At 49.2% G+C, this 19,208-nt stretch overlaps 1 protein-coding gene and 1 long non-coding RNA gene across 5 annotated transcripts in view; one reads left to right on the top strand and one right to left on the bottom strand.

The window, feature by feature from the left end:
* Positions 1-961: 961 nt before the first annotated feature.
* LOC143274275 (uncharacterized) lies at positions 962-4,760 on the bottom strand. Of its 2 annotated transcripts, XR_013052813.1 has the most exons (3): positions 4,261-4,760; positions 3,581-3,687; positions 962-3,433 (listed from the first exon to the last, which is right to left on the bottom strand). It is a non-coding gene; the product is annotated as an uncharacterized LOC143274275 (long non-coding RNA). The 2 variants fall into 2 exon arrangements; XR_013052812.1 differs by having other exon boundaries at positions 962-3,687.
* Positions 4,761-4,867: 107 nt separating this feature from the next.
* The window catches only part of Myzap (myocardial zonula adherens protein), a 90,867-nt gene continuing 76,526 nt past the window's right edge, over positions 4,868-19,208 (top strand). For 2 of the 3 annotated variants that reach the window (XM_006973785.4, XM_076576638.1), the window contains exons 1-2: positions 4,869-5,033; positions 17,294-17,380. In XM_006973785.4, the coding sequence (XP_006973847.1) occupies positions 4,959-5,033; positions 17,294-17,380 (162 nt within the window). In that variant the 5' untranslated portion in view covers positions 4,869-4,958. Of the gene's footprint in view, positions 5,034-17,293; positions 17,381-19,208 lie in introns of all 3 variants that reach the window. The other variant, XR_006074202.2, reaches the window with a different exon arrangement.

Raw genomic sequence — 19,208 nt, 5'->3', positions numbered from 1 at the left:
CCCATTGTGAACATTTGGTCTCTGTAGCATTCAGAAGAGGAGAATGTGCCAGGACTCTGGGATGTGGTCACAGCCCAATAAAAGGAAGAAAGGGATTCCTCAGGGACTGGCAAGTGAAGAGGGCACAGACACCAGAAGGCCTGGCGTGCCCCGACTCACCTATTTCGTGCTTGGTGTCTGGTGAGTGATTCAACTCTTGGTCATTTCTCCCCAGAAATAAAAACTATCTTTTCTTCTTAGGACTTCACTAGAGAAATGGATCCCACCCTAAGGCTCTCAGCTAAGGCTTCATCAGGAAGTAGCACAGACAATTGAGGAAGCAGAGGCCTGGAGGATTCCAGAGAAGGAGGTTCAACTAAGAAACGGATTCCAAGGAAAGGAAAGCCATTTGTACAGGCATCTAGAATTTTCTGCACACCTTCAGCAGGGGCGGTTAGGACAGGACTTAGGCACGTATGGGTATTGTCATGGATGGAAAACAGCGGCACTAAGACGGTGTTGTCAGAACTCCTGGTCTCTCCAGCACAGATGATGGCATCTACCCACCATTGATGTGTAGGGAGGGCCTAGGGAGGCCCCAGCATGTTGGAAGATTGCTTGATGGCCTTCTGCACCAGAGCTCTGTCCCTTTTATCCTGTTTCCTACTAGTTCTTCTGTAGATCTTAGAGTTCTCAGCCTTTGGTTCCTCTTTTCATTTTAAAAGATTCATTTTATTTTTAAGTGTGTGTGTGTGTGTGTGTGTGTGTGTGTGTGTGTGTGTGTGTGTGTACATGGTGAAGTCCAGAATAGGGCATCAGATCCCCTGGAGCTGGAGTTGCAAGGGTTGTGTGTGGGAGACTGTGGGAGTCCAGCTCTGACCTGCCTCCACCTTTCGAAGGGTTCTTGGGTGGAGGAGAGAGGAATGAGGAGATATTAGGTAGAAAGATAGATCTAGAGAACAAGAAAGACAGAGACACAGGATAGCTTTGGAAGGGCCCTGGATCAATACCCAGCCGCCCTATACGTTTATTCAAAAGGCTTTTTATACAAATGCCAAGGGGAGGGGCAAAAGACCTCCCCTTTGCAAGATCAAAGCACACCGTACTGCCAAGTGTAGACCCTTCCAAACACCTGGTAACCACACCTGTGGTCAAATCATCCCCTTATGCAGCCCTGCTGGGTAAAGCAAGCCCAGATTCTCTGACCCCGAGTAAGGTCTCACTAGGAAGCCTCTGTGGATGTCCACACTTGGGAACTATCCTACTCAGGTGGTCAGACCTAAACCTGCATCCTCTGCAAGAGTAGTATGCACTTTCTTAACTGCAGAGCCATCTCCCTAGCCCCAGTTCCTCATGTGAAAGGAGTCAGTCTTATTGGTACATCTTCTTCCAGAACTATCTACAGAAACCTGGCTTTGTTCTTATTTTCCCCCTCTACCCTGTACCCCGCTTTCCGTTGACTCTCAAGTCCTACTCACCTCCCCGCTTCCTCCTTACTCCTTCCCGCTTTCTGGGGACTCCTTGCTCTTGTAATTCCTGTGCTCTCATCTTTCTCGTGTTGGTCAGCCTGCACCTGCCTGATTACCACCCACACCACTTTATGAGGTTGGCAATCGCCCTGACAGAGAGAATCCTGGGGCTTTGGCCAACTTACGTTGACAAATTGCTGGGAGACCCTGGGCCACCTTTTAAGTTGGGCTGGCAAGGATCTTACTTGTTTGGATTGATCGTGAATAAACTGCAATGTTGTTCTGTGATGCTTTCACACCCATTGAAAATTACTGAGCACTTAGCACACCCCAGTGATGTATTTTGGCTGTGGGGCAGGGATGTCAACAGGATCCGGTTCTTAACCAGAGTCACAAGTTGGTGAGCAGTTTGCTGCTTTGATAATAACCAAACCATTACATTATGGTGGAAAAGACTTGGACGGATGACTTAGTTAGGGTTTCTGTCACTGTGATAAAATACCATAACCAAAAGCAGCCTGGGAATGAAATGGTTTGTTTAAGCTTACAACTTACAGTCCTTCATTGAGAGAAAGCAGATCCGGAACCTGGAGGCAGGAACTGAAGCATACACCATGGAAGAATGCTGCTTATATGTTTGTTCCGTACGGTTTGCTCGGCCTGCTTTCTTATACACCTGCCCAGGGGTGGCTACACCCACAGTGAGCTTGGCCCTTCCATATCAAAATAACAAAATGCCCTACATACTTGCATACAGGCCAATATGATGGAACCATGTTCTCATTTGAGGTTTCTCCTTCTCCTTCTCCTTCTCCTCCTCCTCCTTCCCCTCCTCCTCCTCCTCCTTCTCCGACAGGGTTTCTCTGTGTAGCTAGCTTTGTGTGTGCCTTTCCTGGAACTCATTCTGTAGACCAGGCTGGCCTTGAACTCACAGAGATCCACCTGCCTCTGCCTCCCAAGTGCTGGGACTAAAGGCATGCACCACCACCGCCCAGCTGAGGTTCCTTCTTACCAGATAACTCTAGCTATGTCAAGTTGACAAAACAAAGAAACAAAAAAAGCCCAACCTAACCAGCACAATGTACAAAATGGAGACATGCAAATTCCCTTTCTCTCCATGCCGAGCCTATTTTGGATGGCCACTTGGGTGCTTGCCATGATATACGTAAACATTACTGATGCCAGGTTGTTTTGACTGTGTCTGCAAAAACAGCCCATTTCCTATCTCCTTGGGGCAAACTAGCAAAATGACATTAACCATTAGCTTCTTCCCATTGAGGTAACCATGCAGATTCAGACTAGCTCCTAGGGGTTTTCAGTAACTTCCTTTTGAAGATTTGTTTATTTCCTTTTATGTGAATGAATGTTTGTCTGTGTACCACGTGTGCACCTGGTGCCCCTGGAGGCCAAAAGAGGGTGTCGGATCACCTGGAACTGGAGTGGCAGACTATTGTGAGCCACCACGTGGGTGCTGGGAATCAAGTCCTGGTCCTCTGCAAGTGCTCTTAACCGCTGAGCCGACTCTCCAGCCCCAACAGCCACGCTTTGACCACTGCTTAGTGAAGGGTAGACTTAGAGTTCAGTCTTACAAATGTCACTACTGGGAATGGAGGGCTGTGTGGAGGAGGATGGAAGGAAACCTCATGATTTGCGTTTTGAAAGAGGCAGGCACATGGGAGGCTGAAGGCAGCCGAGCGAGAAGCAATAGGTACAGCTACTGACCAGTTGGCTCCGATGGTCTTAGTTCTCTCCTTTGCAAGACGAGGGTGTTAACAGGGCCCACCTGGCGGGGTTGAGGTGCGGTCTGAGGAGAAAGTGAACCCTGTGCCCAGAGAGCCCAGACACACAGGCTGATGGATGGCTCAGCACCACAGAGCTTACAGCCCAGCAGAGGACACAGCACCCACGTTGGGTGGCTCACAACCGAGGTAACGTCAGCTTCAAGGGATCAGATGCCTCTGGCCTCTGAGGATACCTGCGCTCACCTAGACAAACACATGATTAAAAATAAAAAGTAAACCTTAAATAAAAGAACACACGCATAGTGGTGGTGAGGTTGGTAGAGAGCACTGGGAAGGGCTGGCATAGAATAGGTCCCGTGATTTTGGAAAGTCACTTTCATTCAGACTTACAGAAAATGTGGCTGTGGTTTCCTCAGCTATAAAGGAGCAAGTTTCACAGGATTGTGAGGAATTCTGGTCAGCAACATTCTTTGATCATCTTCCCTGCTGGTGCTATTCTGGGAGTGCACACGGACCACACACACACACACACACACACACACAGAGACAGAGAGAGAGAGAGAGAGAGAGAGAGAGAGAGAGAGAGAGAGAGAGAGAGAGAGAGAGAGAGAGAGAGAGAGAGACTGGGTTTTGCGTGGGCTTTGCAAGGTGAGTGGAGAGAGAGAGAGAGAGAGAGAGAGAGAGAGAGAGAGAGAGAGAGAGAGAGAGAGACTTGGTTTTGCGTGGGCTTTGCAAGGTGAGTGGAGATACAGTGTCTTCCCTTTCCCAAAACCACTTTGGCCTGTAGGTTCTTAACGACTAGGTCTCAGCTCTCTTTAGATCCTCTCCACTTTTAGCTCCTTGCACCAGGGCAAGGTTCCTAAAAAAGGTGACAGGCCTGCCCTTACCTTGTTCTCATCTCTGCTAGGGGGCAGCAGAGTGCTCCACTAAGGCCCTAGGGGCTGACCAGAGTAGGTCACCTCTTAGCTCGGCCACCCAGCAGTCCGTGGGGTTCCTGCTGCCTTACTCAACCCTTGATGAGTCAATGTCCTCATCTGAAAAATGGGGTGCAGGATAATAATGACACCTACCCCAAAGCGTGGTCGTGGAGATTGGTTGACGTAATGCATGCTCAGCCCTCCCAGGTGGACACACAGTAATCACTGAATGAATGTGATGGCCAGCCTGTGTCTGGCTTCCTCCGACTTGCATTTCTGGTCTTCAGCTTAGTCACTTCCTCTGGGAGCCTCCTCCTGGCTCCCGAGGACCTGAGGACGGTTGCACACTCCCAGCACACATACCTGTCTTCTACCATAGCAACGACAGCTGTCGCCTCTCAGGGTCCCCATCAGGGTGCAAATTCTGTGAAGACAGGGGTCGGTCATTTACTAGGAGGCACAAATAATAGGCACTCAGTAGTTACTAAATAAATGACCCACAGCAAGGGTCCCAGTGGTCCTCCGGGTTTGGCAAAAAGCACTGGGGTCGTGAGGCCGAATGGACAGGCGTCAGAGAGCTGGACCTACAGGTGTGTGCAAGAAGAGTGGACAGAGAGATTCGGAGAAATGACGCTCAACTTTGGGGAGAGAATGAAGCCGGACGGGTCTAGCCAGCACTCTTTGGCCCCGCCCCCTCCCAGGCTCCTCCCAGAGCCCGCCCCCCGGGCTCCAGCCCTGCGGAAGCTACAACCTCAAGTGTCTGAGCCTCCCCCGCGCAGGGCGCGCCCCGCACGCTTATCCTGCCCCGGAGCAGCGCAGGGACCCAGCCCTCGCTCCACAGCCGCTGCGAGATGCTGCGCTCCACGTCCACTGTCACCCTGCTCTCAGGTGGCAGCGCTAAGTCGCCTGGGACGCCCAGTAGGCGGGTGAGTAGCGAGCTGGAGAAGGAGCTGCCGGGGGTCTCCTGCACAGATCCCTGTCGACCCTTCTGTAAGAGATTTGTGGTGGGGAGGATACTTAGGGGTCAGCTGCAGGCCGCCAACACCTCATCCTGACTTAAGTTTCCCGGCCTGTCCGGAACTGCACAGAGACCCTCTCTCTGGACACCCTGTGGCTGGAAGAAGAGGGCTTAGGCGACTTTCTGCAATACCCAGAAGTTTCCCCTCCTTGTCTCCACTGTCAAGCCACGCGTAAGCGCGACACCTGTTTAAGAGGGGGAGCAAGAGGTTTCTGAGTGTCTCTACCCTGAGATGCACAAGTAATGAACGTATGAAAATGCCAGCTTTCCTCCATCTCTTGATGAGGAGCGTGGTCCCTGTGCCCATCCACTGGTGATAGAGTGAGTGCCTCTGGTTCAGGGACCGGCTTTGTCAAGGTGGCTGCCTGTTTGCTGACCACCCCCAGCTGTGCAGGACCCTAGTTTATGCAGGCTGGCACTTTCTTCTCTGTGGCACCGGGGCCAGTCCTAAAGCCCTGGGCATCATCTCCGGGGAGGTTTCCCTGTGGAAATCTGTTTAGCCACAGACTCTGCCTCATCTGTTCTCACCTCCTCAGATGCTCCGTGAAAGAATGGCCAGACTAGTCAGGTTCACATGCTGTGCCCCTTCTAAGATCGGGGCCTCGGAGACACTGCTAGAGCTTGGCCTGTGGCTTTTTAGTTTTGGTGTCGTGATATCGAATACTCTCCTCTAATCATGTTTCCCCAGGTTCATCCCAACAGGTTAAGTCCAGACCCAAAGCCCCTTCTATAGTCAGGCCAGTTTGCGTGACTTGTGGACGAGCTTGTTGGCAGTTACCTTATACACGAAAGGCATGTGTTGCTTTTGGGTGTGGGCCAAGTGATGGTGTGTGTGTTTGTGTGTGCATGGTGGACACCAAAGGCTGACAGAACTCTGGTTGCTTGATCATTAACTTCATATAGTAAGTGTCACATTTGGCTGGTGGGTTTCCAAGCATAGTCCTACCTTACTACCAAAAGGGTATTGGACTTTTTCCCATGGAAAACTTTGTTAATTAGAACAAGTAATGAACGTATTAAAATGCCAGCTTTTTAAAATTTTGGTTGACAAAGAATGAAATCATTAAAAAAACAGCCCTGAGCTGTGTCCAGCACCCCTCCCCTACAGGGAGAGTTCTGAGGTAGATAGTGGGATCCTGTGGGTGAACACAGATGTGACCAGTGCATTCAGTAGCATCTTTGAGGATTTTCCCCTTGAATGGTGCTTTGGTGTCTGGACACACTATTGGGTAAGACTCCATCAAAACTTTGGGCTGAAGAGCTCATGCCTCTGACTGGAACATCCTATCACTTTTTGTGGACAGAATATTTCTAAAGGCTCCAGGAGCTGTGTGTGTGTGTGTGTGTGTGTGTGTGTGTGTGTGTGTGTGTGTTGGCAGGGCCATGTGTTGGGAAGCTATGGTGTGTTGATTGACTGACTGACTCACTGTATATATTTATAGATCTATTTCTGTGTGTTACAGGGCTGGGCACTCAGCTCCACTCTGCTCCTTGAGGCAAACGTTGTCACAAATGATGTACAGTGATGGCTTTTGTAGTGAGCAGAGTGTCTCCAGGGTTCAGTGACACTAAGAGGAAGGCTCTTCCTGAGGTGTGTGAGGCAGGCCTCTCCCTGCAGGTGAGCTGCTAGGTAGTCGGCCAGCAGAAACAGGAGTTTGGAGGCCAGTGGACATGACTGGTTGGGAAAACAGAACTATCGTTCCTCTCAGTGGATGCTTGACCTAGCCTCTATGACAATGTGTGTTGGACCTGCTTTGAAACAAAACACCTTAAAAAAAAACTTATAGCAACACAAGAAAATCAAATTATACACTAAATAAGTAACCACGAGAAATGTTTCTGAAATTGAAAAGTTTTCAAGAAATCCTGTACTCTCTCATCTCTTGCCTGCTCTTGGACAAGAGGTGCTCTCAAACGGGAATACTTTGGGGTGTGTTCAACCTGTCACTCGTGGGCTGCCTGTGGCCAAGGGTAGCTATGACTGTAGTCCAACACAGAGTCACGAATGTTCTTAAAACACCAGGAGATGCTATTGTTTGCTTTGTAACTCAGCTGCATGGTTCTTGAGGGTGAACTTTGTAAAGGAGAACGCCGAGTCTCAAAGTCAAAAGGTCTGCTAGCTATTAAAATAGACCAGCTTTATCCACAGGGCTTATCAAGGTAGTGGCTGTGGGGAAAACCAGGCCGCGCTGTCGCAGACTTCCAGCCAACCAGAGGTGGTGGCAGCGGCGGAGGCGGGTGATGCTGTGCAGGAGTTGCCCTGAGTCAGGCTGTCCCAGGTCACCCTTTGTTCAGTGACTGCCACCTGCAAATGTACTTACTTCCCTCTTATCTGAAATCATCTGCAGGGGGAGGAGGGAGCCTGGTGGGGAGGGTGATTTCTGTTAGCGGATAAACAAAACTCGGAGAGGCATTCATACACACTAGCCAGTGGGAATTTAAAAAAAAAAAAAAAAGAATCTGCCTTCAAACCAGTTGTGCACTAAAAATAGTTTTATCTATGGCAACAGCGGGAAGATAAAGTGTTCGGAGGATAGGTGCAGCTAGAATGATGACCTTGGGGGGGGTGGGGGTGGGATTTCAGAAAATAGCTACACGAAGGACTGCATGATTTTGAAAGGAATTTTGTAATTGAAGGTTAGCCTCACAGCCTAGGCCTTTGAAATGAAGTCAGTTGTGTGGCCGGGTTGTGTGCCTGGAGTGGAAGGCACGTGCCGTCTCCTGCAGCCGGGTCCTTGGAGCTGGGCTCCACTGGGCTGGAGCAGAAGGAGCTGTGAGGCCTGCCACAGGTCTCTCCCGCACTGTGTTCTGTTGAGAAAAGGAGACTTGGCTGCTTGTAGCTGGTACCGTGACCCCTTGGTGGAGTGAAAAAGCCCAACTCAAACAAATCCAAACAAGGCCACGGGGTACGATTGTTTCCTAACCGGCCCTTCCCTTGGCAAAGGCCTTCTCTCTTAAAACCCAGCGCAGGCCTGCCCATCATCACTCCCTGGCTGGCGCTCGGCTCAACAGTCTCATTCCAGCCTTGTTGGTTCAAAAATAAGGAATTCCCCTCGACCGGCATGGGAAAGGGGCTGGCGGGTGTTCACCCAGCTTCCTCTTCTCAATGGAGGAAACAGCCTGTATAGCTCTGGTATCCTGTACCCCGTGGAATCAAAGGAGGGTGTGCACACAGCTCTACCATCCTGTGGGATGTGAGGAAGGGACATGGGATTTTGGGGGCATTCAGTCCCTGATGGAAGGAAGCTGATTGCAGTATCCACTGACATGGGTGGGGATTTTCATTGCATTCAGAAATCTGCCTGGCTCCTGGATCCCACTGCTTGGGATCCTCCTGAGCCAATTCCTGACAGGCCAGGCTGTCGAGTTTAGACCTGTGGCATCACCAAGACTTAAAGCCAAAGACTTCTGCCATAACACCTGACAGTTAGAGGCTCAGAAAAACACCAACCCCCCCCCCTTCTTTTGTTTCTCTCTATCTTGCTTTGTTTCATGTAGGGTGGGCCAGACGTGGGGCTCTGAAGGACACTTGGTTTATGGAGAGTTCCACGTTTATTCTGCAGTATATGGAAAGAAGGTCTTAGCCTTGTTCCTGGGCCGCTGCAGAGGCCTACATGTGGTCCCTGTTGATGTTTTCCTGTGCTGTGGATTCACATCCCAGCAAGGGACCTGGAGCTTTGTGTTCCCACCGAGCTTCTTGGTGGCTGGCACACCCTTCCAAGTCAGTGAGCCTCAGGTGCCTGATGGAGTTCAAGAGCTGACTCGATAGGGTTGAACCTGAGGTCTAACCTGAAGCCCGTCAGCCGTTACCTGCTTTGGGGTTTAAAACGGCCCCAGTACTTTTCCAGCGTGCAGGAGAATAATGCACTGGTGTTTGCCTCTTTCTGACGAGCCGTGTCTCCTAAATGTCAATCATATGGCTGACTCATAGCCATTCTTTATGGAAGCGAATGATCTTTTCTAACATGCAAAATCCAGCCACCTGGGTCTTCTGCATCAGGAGCCTCTGCAAGGCCAAACTCCTAGTGTGACGTCCAGGCCCCTGAGCTGACTCTGGTCTTCCTTGTCCTTTATACGCTCCCCAGGTACCCAGGCTCCCACCTACCACTCCAGAGCTTCCAATGCTGTTTTTCTCTCTTCGCTTCATGCTTCTCCCATAGTGAGACTCCCAGTCTCCCCCAACCCTCATTCCCTCAGCCTCTGCAGCCCACGGTTGTGTGGGGCTGAGTGACCACTTGCGAAGCTCTAGAGAAGCCCTGTGCTAATATGGTGCTCCCCACACAAACACAGGTCCTGAGTTCAAGGCCCAGAACCCTTGTAAATAAAATGAAATAAAATAAAGAGCCAGGCATGGTGGCTGTGTGGTCTCATCATCTCAGCAATGGGGAGTCAGGCACAAGCAGATCCCTGGGGATTGCCGGCCTACTTGATGAGTTCCAGGCTACTGAGAGACGTGTTTCAGTAGAAACCAAGGTGGGTATAATGACAGCCAGGGTCCCGGAAAAAAACCGCACTTGACACACATTTGGGAAAGGAGAACTTAGGAAGCGAAGTCCTGGGATCCAGCCAGCCGAATGCTTCCGTCCTACCTGGGAAGGAAGAAGGTGAGGAGTGGCTAGAAATGCTGGCCCAGGTGAGAAGTTAGACAGTCTGGCAAGGTCTCCAAGTACCCTCCTTGCCTCTTCCTCTGCCATGGTTGGAATTTCACTTATTGGGTTAATTCGGTGACACTCCACCTTGGTTCTACATAGAGTCATTAGGCGGCTTAAAACAGTTACGTCTGGGTCCCCCTCAAAGCCAACTGTAGGGAACACAGGCTGAAAGGACAAGCCCCTGTGTTGACTGGGGAGCAGCCTCTGTGATTGTGAGTACAGCTGAGAATGAGAGTTTTTCTAGGCTTTGCTTCCCCTTATGGAGTTCTTGGAAAGGCAGATATTCTGGGGCAGCCAGTAAGATCCCTTGGGCCTTGTGGATGGCCATCGGGGTTATGGGTGGGGAAGGACCAAGGGGTAAAAACACTGCTAGATGTACTGGAATTTTTGTGTGCATTTGTGGGCTTATACTTTCTTCTCAGATCTTAGCACTTAGGGCACATTCTGTGGCTAACGCAGAAGTGATCCAGAGAGAGTTGAGAGAGCAAGGGCAGCCCCTGCCTCCCTCTTGGTGACTTTTGGGTGGCAGCAGGTCGGACATGGGAAAGGGCCCTTTCTCATGGTGAGAGGGGAGGCTGGATGCTGCTCCTCGGGCAGATCTGGCTTGCTCTGTTTTGTATGTCTGTGAGCTATAAGAGTGGATTTCACTGTGGCCTACAAAGTCTGAATGGTTCTTATCTAGCCCTTTATATAGAAAGTTGACCCCACCTTGATATAGATAATGAAGCTACAAGTTCAGGGTCACAGCAGACCTTATCTAGATGGTGCGTGTTCTGTTCCCACACAGGCTGGCATGCAGGTTCCAGAGGTTGGATACGTGTGTTGAGCAGGGAGTGGAGGTCGGTCCTCCAGCCACACCCACAAAGGAATGGACTAGACCTGAGGGAAACATAAATGCATTTGGCTCATTTCCTTACTGAAATCCGGTTTGCAGACTGATTAGCAAATTCTTATCACCTCCCTGGGTGATCGCCTCCCCTTGAGATAGGACCCCCGTGCCTCTGTGAGCCCCAGCATCAGAAGCTAGGAGCAAAAAGGTGGGTGAAACCCCAGTGTGTCTCTAGATGAGAAGTTCTACCTCCACAAAAGGGGTCACACAGGGCCCCAGAGGATGCCCTGAGCTCCCCAGGTACCCTGAGCTACAAACAAAGACTGGATTGTACCTTTTTTGGGGAAGGAGACCTGAATGCTAGCTGCTCCTCTCTGCCTTCCCTCCCAGGAGGATGGCTCTGAAGACTAGGAGAGTCTCTAGGGAGTTTCAGGTGTGGCCTCCTTTGTTTCAGTTCACCCCTCAAACTATCCAACCGAACCACACTGATACCCTGCTAAGCCCTGGAAAGCTCTAAAAGCCATCCTGGTAAAATACTTGCCTGATCTCAGCCTGTGTCTTTCTTTCCATCCATTCTGTAGTGCAGGGAGACACTTCATTATTCAATTGGATTGTTGAAATGAACTCATGTCAATGTGAGTCTCTGGTCCTTAGCTCTGTTTGCGTTCATCTCGCCTACTAACCAAAATGCTCAGGTTAGCTTGTCACTGGACATGTCAACATTGAGCAGTACCTGGGCTATCTTGGAACATTTTGCCTGGGAGATGTCTGTTGTTTGGTGATGATGGATTTCCCAGACTTGACTGACCTGAAAAGTCCACTCTGTCCTTCCATACCCAGCTCATGTGGCATTTCTAGGTGCCACCTTTCCCACAAAGTCCCTCTTACAGCTAAGATTAAGGTTCTTCTTTATTTATCCCTAGAATAAGAACACTTCCAGAATCCTAACATGTGCCAGAGACTGCTCAACACTCTTACCATGTGTCAGCTAATTTAGCCTTCACCCTTGACAGAGAACGCTGTGTTCTTAGCTTTATTTTATGACTGAGGTAACTGAAGCTCTGAGGATGAAGCTGCTTTCTAAAAGTTTCTTAGCTAGTGTCAAAACCAGTATTACAACCCAAGAAATGTAGCTTCCCATGCTTTAACTACTCTGCATCTCACTACCATGCATTGGCTATGCTAATGAGAATATTAATAGCGTAGGAGCTCCTGGGGGTAGGGACAGCAGCTTCTTTGACATCATGGTCCCTTTCAAGCCCTTAAAAAGTTGTTTACAAGTCATGGGAGCTCAGTGATAAAGAGTGGAGCATGCTGTGTGCAGCTCCTGATTTTGATCCGCTGCTTTAGAACGTTGCCTCCGGGGGTGGATGGAGAGACAGCAATGGTGTGTGCAAGCTGTAGTTTTCCACAGTGTTCAGAACTCAAGGGCAGAGCTGGCTGCTGTGGAAACCCTGGCTATGAATTGTCCTAACTACCTGTTGAGCACTGATGAGCCTGGGAAAGCCCTCAGAGTTGTAAGAGTTTCAGGAAGCCATAATGATTAGCGTTATAAAATGCTGAGATAAGCCACATGGGTTGATGTTCCTCAGGGGAGATTCCCCACAGGGAAGGTGGGTAGAGGGAGGTGGACTATGCCCAGTCACTCTAGTGGGCAGGGGTCAGGGGTCAGGTTCCTTATCAGAGCTTTTATCAGGAATTCAGAATACCTCATAGGCCCCTAGCATATTTCATTTGCTGTCCCTGAAGCTATCCAGTTTAGGAAGAATTAGCAGCCCCTCCATACATATTCTCTTTTAATTTGTATTATTGTTATTACTATATTTGTGTGTGTATGTGTGTGTATGTGTGTGTGATGTGCACTCTTGTACATAAATGAGGAGGTCAGAAGAGAGTGCACATCTGGTGTCCTCTGTAACCCTCCACCTATTCCTTTGAGGCAGACTCTCTCCCCAAACCTGGGGCTCATACTTGTTCAGATATGCTGCAAGCAATCCTCCTGTCTCCATCCCCCTCAGAACTGGATTACTAGTGTGGAGGGGATGCTTAGCTTGTTACATGGCCGCTTGGAGCTGAACTTCGGTCTTCATGATTGGGGGAAAAATGCTTTTAATCATTGAACTCCAGCCCCGTGTTATTATTTTAGTTTGAAAACTACTTGAAACCGTTGCAAGCAACACAGAACCCACCCACTTGGGGCGGGGTGGGGGGTGGGTGGGAGATAAGCAGCATTAACAGTTGTGGTTCCTTAAGGGTGTATTACCCCCCTTTGAATCTACATTCATTGTAAGAGTGTGTTTAAAAGCAGAAATGGGATTAGTTTTACTGGGATCATCTGTCTGTTCGGGAGCTGTGTGATCCTGCTCCAAGCTGGGGTTCAGTTGCTTTTGCCCTGTTGACAGTGGGTCATGAGTGGGTCAGCATCTCTTAACAGTAGCTGCGGTCTTTAATGTTCCCATCCAGCCTCTGTTGATGGGAACAATGTTTCAGATAGGCCCCGAGGGTGTAGCCCCGGGCACCTGCTGCAACTGCCTAAGCACTTTGAAGCCAAATCTTTTCTCTTGCAGCCTCAGTTCATTTTTACGTATTGTGTTTACTGTTGGCTTTGTGTACTTCAGGGTGAGCATGGCTCACAGCCCAGGCTGATGGATGCGGTATAGCTGCCCACTCTGGGAAGTGTGTGGAGGAATGTCAGAGTTCTGGGAGGGCCAGCGGACTATGGGTACAACCGTGGTGAAGGCCCATCTCACTTTTGGATGAATGAATGCGGAAGGTCTTTTTCCTGAAAAGTATGGCCGTTAGGGAATGCCCCTCTAGGACCCATCAGCCAGTGAAAAAACATTGTTTACCATCTCATGTCCCCAATCCCAGTGCTCAAATAGTTTCCATGGAAACAAGGGTCAGGAAGCTGAGCAGACCTGTTTTGTTTTGGAGCATGTAGGTTGAGGGCACAGCGATAGTATCTAGATAATAATAAAAATACTTTAACAGGGCCAGGGAGGTGACTCAGCCAGTGCAGCCCTTGGTGAGCAAGTGTGAGGACCTGAGTCTGAATCCTTAGAACCCACTTAAAAATTGTAACCTCAGCACTCCTACACAGAGATGGGAGGTGGAGGCAGGAGAATCCCTGGAAGCTCACGGGCCCGCCAGCCTGGTGTGTGCAGCAGCCAACAGCCAAGATGCTCTGCCTCAAACATGGCAGCAAGGGCTGACACCGAGGCTGTTCTCTGACAGCCTCATGCTGGGGCGTGTGTGTGTGTGTGTGTGCATACTTTTAAACATAAATGTGTGTATATATGTGGATACACACACACACACACATACACACAAAATCTTATTATTTATAGAAATATGCCTTCCACTTAATTTCATCTTACTCTTGAAATTCAGAGAACAGATTTTCCCATAGCCACTTAGCTAGTGGATGTTGGAGCCTGTGTGCATGTATGCATTTGTGCATGTGAGTGCATATACATGTGTGTGCACCCCCATGTGTGTATGGGATATGGCGCAGTAGAAACGTACCTCCTTTCTTCTGCCAACAGATAGGCCCTGGGTCAGATGCAGCCTGACAGAAATGATCGCTGGGAATCACAGATTTGCATGGTCTGCCTGGTGTGGCTTACACTTTAATGTTTGTGAATGCCAGTCTGGTCTTAGCCAGGTGGAGTGGCCTGCAGGCAGAAGGCTGTTTTTCTCCACAGGCAACGCCCAGATTTCCATTGGTGCTGCTGCCCATCCGGAAAGAGCTACCCGGTAGAATGGCTTGCTCTCCTCTTGGCCAACATGTCTGGCTGTGAGCATTGAAAGCTGGTTGTAAGTTGGCTGGGACAAAGATAGCCCTGGGTGTCAGGCCAGCTCCATCCTGAGGTCACTGGAAGATGAAGCTTTCACAGAAGAAAGTAAGGATAGAAACGTACCTTGAAACTGCATCGTATGTTTTATAGGAGAAGATAGGAAACAAAACCCAGGGCTTTGTACATGCTAGGCAATGATTTTCTGGTTTTGTTTTTTTAAGACAGGGGTATAATCCTGGCTGGCCTGCAATTTGCTATGTAGACCAGGCTGGTCTTGAACTCACAAATATCCCCCTGTCCCTACTCTCTGGGTGCTGGGATTGAAGGTACATGCCATGATGCCCAGCCTTGCAGTTTTTTGAGAGGGGCTCACAAAGTTGTTCCCGCTGGCTTTGAACTCATTTTGTCTCCAAGCAATCCTTCAGGTCACTGTACGCTTGCCTCTACCTCCCAGGTAGCTGAGGTTGTGGACCAGCACGGCCAGACCTGGATTAGATGAGCATTTTAATGGTTCTGAGGTGTTCTCCTTGTACCTCTGTCTCTGAAATTCCCACTTTTATAACTTTACCAATGTTGGATAAGGATTACCCCTGTGATCTCATTTTTCCTTGATTGACTCTGTAAAGACACCGTGTAGCTCAGTTGACAGAGCTTGCTTATAGCACACACAAGGCCCTGAGTTCCATTCCCAACACATCAACCAGGCATGGTGGTGCATGATCCATAAGACCTGCACTTGGTAGGTGGAGGTAGGAAGATCTGAAAGTTCAAGGTTACCCTTAGCTACGTAGCAAGTTCCAGACTAATCTAGGATACCTGAGACCCAGTCTCAGACAAAACAAAGCAAAATACTCTATACCAGTGGTTCTCAACTTGTGGTTAATGACCCTTCTGGCAAACCTCTATCTTCAAAAAGATTTACATGAGATTCATAACAGCAGCCAAATTACAGTTATGAAGTAGTAATGAAAATAACTTTATGGTTGGGGGGTCACCACAATATGAGGAACTGTATCAAAGGGTCACAGCATTAGGAAGGCTGAGAACCACTGCTGTATACTTACATAAGGCCATATTCTGAGGTCCTGTGGGTTAGGACATACATTGAATTATGGTGGGGCACAACTTAATGTATAGCACGGGACGAGCAGTCCTCCCGTGAGTCAGGCCCATATGGTGTTTCAGGGGTGTGGTGGCAGAGAATGTGGAGGCGAAGAGCCCAGGCTCTGCAGACTGACCAGGCTCAAGTCTTAGCTCTGCTGTGTCCTAGTGTGGGACCTCCACCCCCCCTTACTGGAGACGACTTCCTAACCACTCAGTAGGCCTGGTAAGAGGACCTTTTCCACAGGATTATGTTCAGTATTAAATGACTTTGGGGTCACTTGGCTGTTCCCGGCCCCCGGCAAGTCCTGTGGGTGCGTAGCCTCTGATGTTGTCACTGCCTTGTCACTGGTTCACTGGCCTATTTTTAGTTCTAGGGGTCAGGAAAATGACTGCTCAGGATCCCCGGCTGTCACCAGACTCTTGGCAAATCACACAAGCTGTAGTTCTCCTCAGTGGCTGCTTTAATGCTTCTTTTGTGTTTAATTTGAAGAGGAATAGTGTAATTTAGACTTTCTCTCTCATTGGCTTGGCTTGGCTCTGCAGTACTGAGCTTGAACCCAGAGCCTCCTGTGTGTTATACCAGAGTTCTACCATGGAGCCACACCCCCAGAGCTGGCCTTTTGAAAACCACTTAGGAACCTTTATTCATACATGTATGTATGTGTGTATGTATGTATGTATGTGTGTATATATGTGTATATATGTATGTATGCATGTATGTGTATATATGTATGTATGTATATGTGTGTATATATGTGTATATATATGCATGTGTGTGTATATATGTGTATGTATGTATGTATGTATGTGTGTGTGTATATATGTGTATATATGTATAGATTATATTTTGTTTGTTTTTGAGGCACGGTCTGACCATGTAGCTTCCGCTGTCCTGGAACTTTCTATGTAGACCAGGCTGGCCTTGAACTCACAGAGATCCACCTGCCCCTGCCTCCCAAGTGCTGGGATTAAAGGTCTGCACCACTACTGGCCTTTATTCCAAAATTTCAGTGAACTTTATTGACAGCCTTTATAACCTGACAGGAGTTCCTCAGAGGTCAGTGACAGGTGTTCAGGACCCACAAAAAGGTGAACGGAGAGCGCTGACTCCACAGAGTTGGCCTTTGCCCTGCCACCTGCGTGCACACCCATGCACACACAACATATAAAATAGAAACCTTGTGATTAGCATTTCCATGTCTGTTGTAGAAAAAGTTAAATGCATAGGCTAGAAAAACAGAGAATAACCTCCTACCCCATCACCGGAAATCTTAGACTTTAGACAAGAAGTAACTGCCCCATGTAATTGGCGTCTATCTCTCTAGTAGAATTTTGGCCTTTATCTGTGAAATGAGACCATTTTAGGCATATTGTTATGAAACCCGAGCCATTTAAAAATGTTTGAAATTAGCTGGGTGGTGGTGCCTCATGCCGTTAATCCCAGCACTTGGGAGGCAGAGGCAGGCGGATCTCTGTGAGTTCGAGGCCAGCCTGGTCTACAGAGTGAGATCCAGGAAAGGCGCAAAGCTACAGAGAAACCCTGTCTCGAAAAAAAAAAAATCTCTGCAGGTATTTAATAGCTCCTTGTTTGAGCAGTAGGCTACTGGTGGATGCTGTTGGTGGGCACCTATGCCAGGCCATGCTGGTCTCACTCTCAGCCTCCTTCCGGTGCCATCAGTATGGTGTGGTGAGCCCATTACCGTGGAATAGTCAGAGAGAAGGCCCAGGGTCCCTGACTCCTGCCCCCAACGCCCATGCTAATTGGACTGTCTTCCACTTCTCTTAGGCAAATGTCTGCAGACTGCGGCTGACTGTGCCTCCTGAGAGTCCAGTGCCCCAGCAAACAGAAAAGAAGATTGAGAGGAAAGACCAGGTGAGCCTTCTCGGAGGCCAGGGCCCGTGGCTGGTCTTCTATGTTAAACGTGTTCTCCATCCCTCACCAAGGCTGTTCTCCAAGTTATGCATTGATCACTGCTGAAGAAAAGGCCCCCAGCCTTCCACACGCTCTCCCAGCTGCCTCTGCAGCCTTGGTTGGGCCCAGACCTCGTTTCCCCGGGGGAACACTGGGGCTCTGTGTAGCCTCGCAGCTGTGGGGACACTGGACTTAGTGACAGGTGCTGTGGCAGGGAAGTTCCTGGAATGCCCCTGCGGTGGAGTCAAAGGGCCTTTTGTGAGCACTGGAGCGACAGGTTGTATGCAGGCCTGGCTCTAGCCAGCAGGAAGAGCCCAGCGGGCAGCTGAGTGTGCTCTTGGCTGGAGACAAGAGGAAATCTGCGAACATTTCTCTGTCATTTCTGAAGTGAGTGCTGGCACCGTACAGATCAGATGGCCGTGCGCTTCCCTTTGCGTTAGAGGGGCTTGCAGCTTTTCAGGTGGGAGAGGTATCTAAAGAAACCGTGGTGGTGCCATGTCCCATGTGTTCCTATCTGGGAACATAGAGATGATGCTAAGGGACCCTGGCAGGGGGTAGAGGTGCAGACTTAACAAATACATGGGAGGGCCGGCTTACCTCTCCACCTGTGTTCCAGGTGACGCCATTTCTCATTCCTAAGCCATGACTGGCACGTGGTAAATTTCATCCACTAGGACTCGAGTGGTGAACATAGCCGTAAACAAGGCAATGGCTGTCACTCACGGAGCTTATATCCTCGTGGGCTGAGAATGAAAGCAAACAAAATAATGATGTGCTTTCTAGTGAGACAGCGTAAGAGAAAGGGATAGGCAGCCCAGACACTGGGCAGTCCTCCTTATGGTGGGTATTTTATATGAACATAAAATGAAATAATAGGTTATAAATTTCATAGGCAGAATCATGAGGTCGTGACTTCTTGAAATGCAAGCTTCACTTTTGAGTTAACCAGTAATGCCAGGAACCATAAACAAGGAAGCTCCCTGTAGACGGGTAAGAGGCTGATAGTGTCCCAGAATTTATTGTGTATATGTGTTTCTCCTGTCTTATGGCGCTCTTCTCCCAACTTTGTGTGTGTGTGTGTGTGTATGTGTGTTCATGTATGTCTACATGTGCCTGTGGTGGCCAGTGACAGACATTGGGTGCCTTCCTCACTTGTTTTCCACCTTATTTCTTCTCTCTCTCTCTCAAAATTTTCAAATTTTATTTTACGTGTATGGGTGTTTTATCTGCATGTACGTATGAGCAACACATGCGTGCCTGATGCCCTTATAAGTCAGAAGAGGATGTTGGATCCCTTGGAACTGAAGTTATGGATGGTTGTGAGCTACCATGTGGGTGTTGGGAACTGCATCCGGGTCCTCTGCAAGAACAAGAATTACTCTTAAACCACTGGGCCATTTCTCTAGACTGCTTTTTCCTTTTTCAGATAGGATCTCTCTATGTAGTCCCGGCTGACCTGGAACTCCCTGTAGAACAGCCTGCCCTCAAATTCATAGAGTTTGCCTGCCTCTGGCTCCTGAGTATTGGGGTTACAGGCATGCATTACTGTGCCTGGCCTCATTTCTTGAGATGGGGTCTTTGTCTGAACCCAAACCTTACCAGTTTGCCATGGATTTGCCTCTGTCCACCCACTCACCCCTGCTTTGTTCTGTAATGTGGGTGCTGATCCGAACTGAGGTCCTCATGGTTGCAGGGTGAGCCCTTCGCCAGGGGAGCCATCGTCCCAGCTCCCTCTTCTTCACTGGTTACCCGTGACGAGCGAGGCCAATGGCAAATGACGGGCGGAGGA

Source organism: Peromyscus maniculatus, chromosome 7 (assembly GCF_049852395.1).
Source record: "Peromyscus maniculatus bairdii isolate BWxNUB_F1_BW_parent chromosome 7, HU_Pman_BW_mat_3.1, whole genome shotgun sequence".
NCBI classification, from domain to species: Eukaryota; Metazoa; Chordata; class Mammalia; order Rodentia; family Cricetidae; genus Peromyscus; species Peromyscus maniculatus.
The sequence above is the reverse complement of the archived record's forward strand: the minus strand, read 5'-3'. Positions and strand labels throughout refer to the sequence as shown.